Source organism: Morone saxatilis, unplaced genomic scaffold, assembly GCF_004916995.1.
Source record: "Morone saxatilis isolate NCDOM2014 unplaced genomic scaffold, NCSU_SB_2.0 Contig0, whole genome shotgun sequence".
Lineage (NCBI taxonomy): Eukaryota > Metazoa > Chordata > Actinopteri > Moronidae > Morone > Morone saxatilis.
Window position 1 is genome coordinate 20,955,662 of NW_023339650.1, and position 2,793 is coordinate 20,958,454.

Consider the following 2,793-nt stretch of genomic DNA (forward strand, 5'->3'; position numbering starts at 1 on the left):
GCATGCACAAAGGGGATATGACGTCATTGACAGGCGACCGGTGAAAATGCAGCGTTACCTGAATAAAATGACAGATTTCTCTGAGTTTGAATTTTGTTGGAAACATTTGTCCAAGAGTTTAAATACATTTTAATGCTGAAATGTTACTTTTCTTTATGTTTAAGGAGGTGAAAGTGCACTGACTGTCAGCGGGCAGGTAGTAGACGAGCGAGGCCAGGAAGGAGATGAGCACACAGGGGATGATGATGTTGACGATGTAGAAGAGAGGTTTGCGTTTGATGGTCAGGTAGAAGGTAATATCCTGGTGCTTGTTGCTCTCCATGGGAACGTGCTTGTAGGTGTTTCTCTTGGCCGGCCGGTGGATGATTTCCCACTCGCCATTCTCTGTCAGCGAGGAACAACACAGAGGACAAGAAACAGACGGAGAATGAGGTTTAGATCAGTGGTTCGCTACCTTGAGGGGTCACCAAAACTTCATGGGGGGCGAGTAGGAAAACTTTAAAAAAATATACACAGTAGGCCTATATCTCATTAAAGTAAAAAAACTATGCAGTTATCACAACCAAAGAGCTAATAGAAAAAGCATCAGGGAGAAAAAAACACTGAATTTGTCCCCAAAAAAAGAAGCTCATTAAATATGTATGATTGTTAAAATTATTTTTTTTTAAAAACATGAAAAAGAGAGAAGATTGTAATAAAAGTTCTAAAAAAATATAATTTCTGATCAACATTCACAGGGAATAATCTTGAAATTCATACAAATCATTGTTTTTACACAAACTTCCTGCAGTTATTGTGTTCACTTTTTACATCAATTGTTCTCTTGTTATGCACTGAATGTAATATAAATTATCCACAAAATGTGTTAATTTAGTGAGGGGTCGTCAATGAGGGTCCCTTAAGGAAAAAAGGTAGGGGAAGCAGTGGTTTAGATAGTTAAACTGGGTTTAGTAGATTTTCACTAATCCCTATGCTCAACCTGTAACTGTGTGAGAGAGATTGGGGAGGATGATTACCCGTAAAGCTAGCAGGGTCGATGATGATCCACTCCACCGTCCATTTGCTGGTTTCATCCGCGTCTTCCTTCAGCAACATCCTGATCTCTTTAGCATTGTAGGTCAGAGAGCTGTAAAGCAACACGGGAAATGGAGTTAACACAGAGGGAGAAGATCAAGAAAGGCCATGATGCTTTAAATAAAGATTCAAATAGACACATAAACAAAATGACAGTTGGACTAAACTATCATGTGATTATTCGTGGTTTTTTTTAAATATAGTTGACCTTACGTGAATTTGAGCGTGCAGTTCTGCCAGTCGAAGGGGAAGTAGTTGACGTTGATGGAGCAGGAGGAGCGGAAGATAGCGGGAGGCAACCAGTAGCAGAGACCAGTAGAATCCACCAGTACGTTGGAGTAGTAGGCCACCTGGAACTGGGCGTCGTTACTGGTGGAGAGAGAAGGCAGGTTAGGATTACAAAACACACACACATACACGAGAGGTTCCACTATCAAGGTCAGTTTAGCAGCTGTTCTGAGACTTTCGATCTGCTGATGAAGCTCATACGATATGATCGAAAGCTCCAGAACAGCTATTAAATGAACCTAGAGGTGAGATTGTTTTGTCTAATGAACTTCTGTTTGTCAGCATTGAACTGTAGGAGATTATTTACAATCGTTAAAGAGTTCAGGCAGGTAATTAAATGAAATGTATAGTTGAATATCATCTACGTGGCATTGACAGGAGATTCCTTTCAAGCAGTGTTTCTCAAGATCATCAGTAAAACTATACACATTTTAAGTACCTTATAAATGAGATAAAATAGGTGCATTTAGCAGGAGGAAGACATTTTGCACATTTATTTGTGACCCAATTAAAATCTCCCAGTTTCTGGGAAGCTTTAAAGTGTCTTATAACTGTCTGAAGGGAGGCACATCCAAAGCAAAAAGAATAGGACCCAGGACTGAACCTTGATAAGGAAGCACTGTCGACCCCGACTCTATAGTTTTGCCTTGTGTCTCTTTAGTTTCTTTTGCTATGAAACATTACAGACAAAAGGGATTATTGTAGGTTTTCAAACCTTACTTCCAGCTCTAATCTCTAAATAATAAATGTTATTGTGTCAGAGCTGTATGACAGGAGGTTGGAATCTCACTTGTTCTCCAGCACAATCTCCGGCAGCCACACCATGTTGGGCGGCAGACGAAGCACCTCGATGCCGTCAAACTCTGTCATATTCCACGACAGCCGGTAGTCAGTCCACGTCTGTCACCACACACACACACACACAGTTACTGGAAATATATATTAATGTTGCCTGCAGCGTAAAGTGAATGAGTAAGTGACTGATTTACTTACGTGCTCTATCCATACATTCGTCAGCAGCGTCTCGTCTACTTCTTTCTACAAATGAAGAACAGACCAACTCTTCATCCCGCTCTCCTCTTGACTTCTTGAGATTTTTATTTTTTAAAACTTGAGTATCAAAACAATGTTCTATTAACGATATCTTATTGTATTTGACCAATTCTTATTTGAAATTAAGGTTTTAAACTTATCTGAGTTTTAAACGACCAGTGTGAAGGATTTAGTGACATTAGTGTTGAGGTTGCAGATTGCACACCATATTGAATACAGCCACTCGCTTCTGTGTTTGCAAACCTGGGGATAAGAACGGGCTGTGAAGTGTGCAGAGAGAATACTTGACAGTGACACAAAAATCACAAAGAAGGTTGACATCGTAGGTGGATCCGATGTAGGGACAGATTATACACTATAGTAAAAACCAGTACTGTG

General features: G+C 40.0%; 1 protein-coding gene and 1 long non-coding RNA gene across 2 annotated transcripts in view; one reads left to right on the top strand and one right to left on the bottom strand.

Moving 5' to 3' along the window:
• LOC118325058 overlaps positions 1-208 on the top strand; it is a 3,105-nt gene extending 2,897 nt beyond the window's left edge. Inside the window, exon 4 of the long non-coding RNA XR_004796587.1 lies at positions 197-208. This is a non-coding gene — a long non-coding RNA (uncharacterized LOC118325058). The remainder of the gene's footprint in view (positions 1-196) is intronic.
• Positions 184-2,400, bottom strand: chrnd (cholinergic receptor, nicotinic, delta (muscle); the record flags this gene model as incomplete). The annotated part of the gene is given in 5 exon segments (XM_035657611.1): positions 184-384; positions 1,017-1,126; positions 1,288-1,443; positions 2,153-2,262; positions 2,356-2,400. Coding segments are annotated over 4 exon segments (547 nt in total), but the record flags the coding sequence as incomplete, so codon positions are not given.
• Positions 2,401-2,793: the final 393 nt, after the last annotated feature.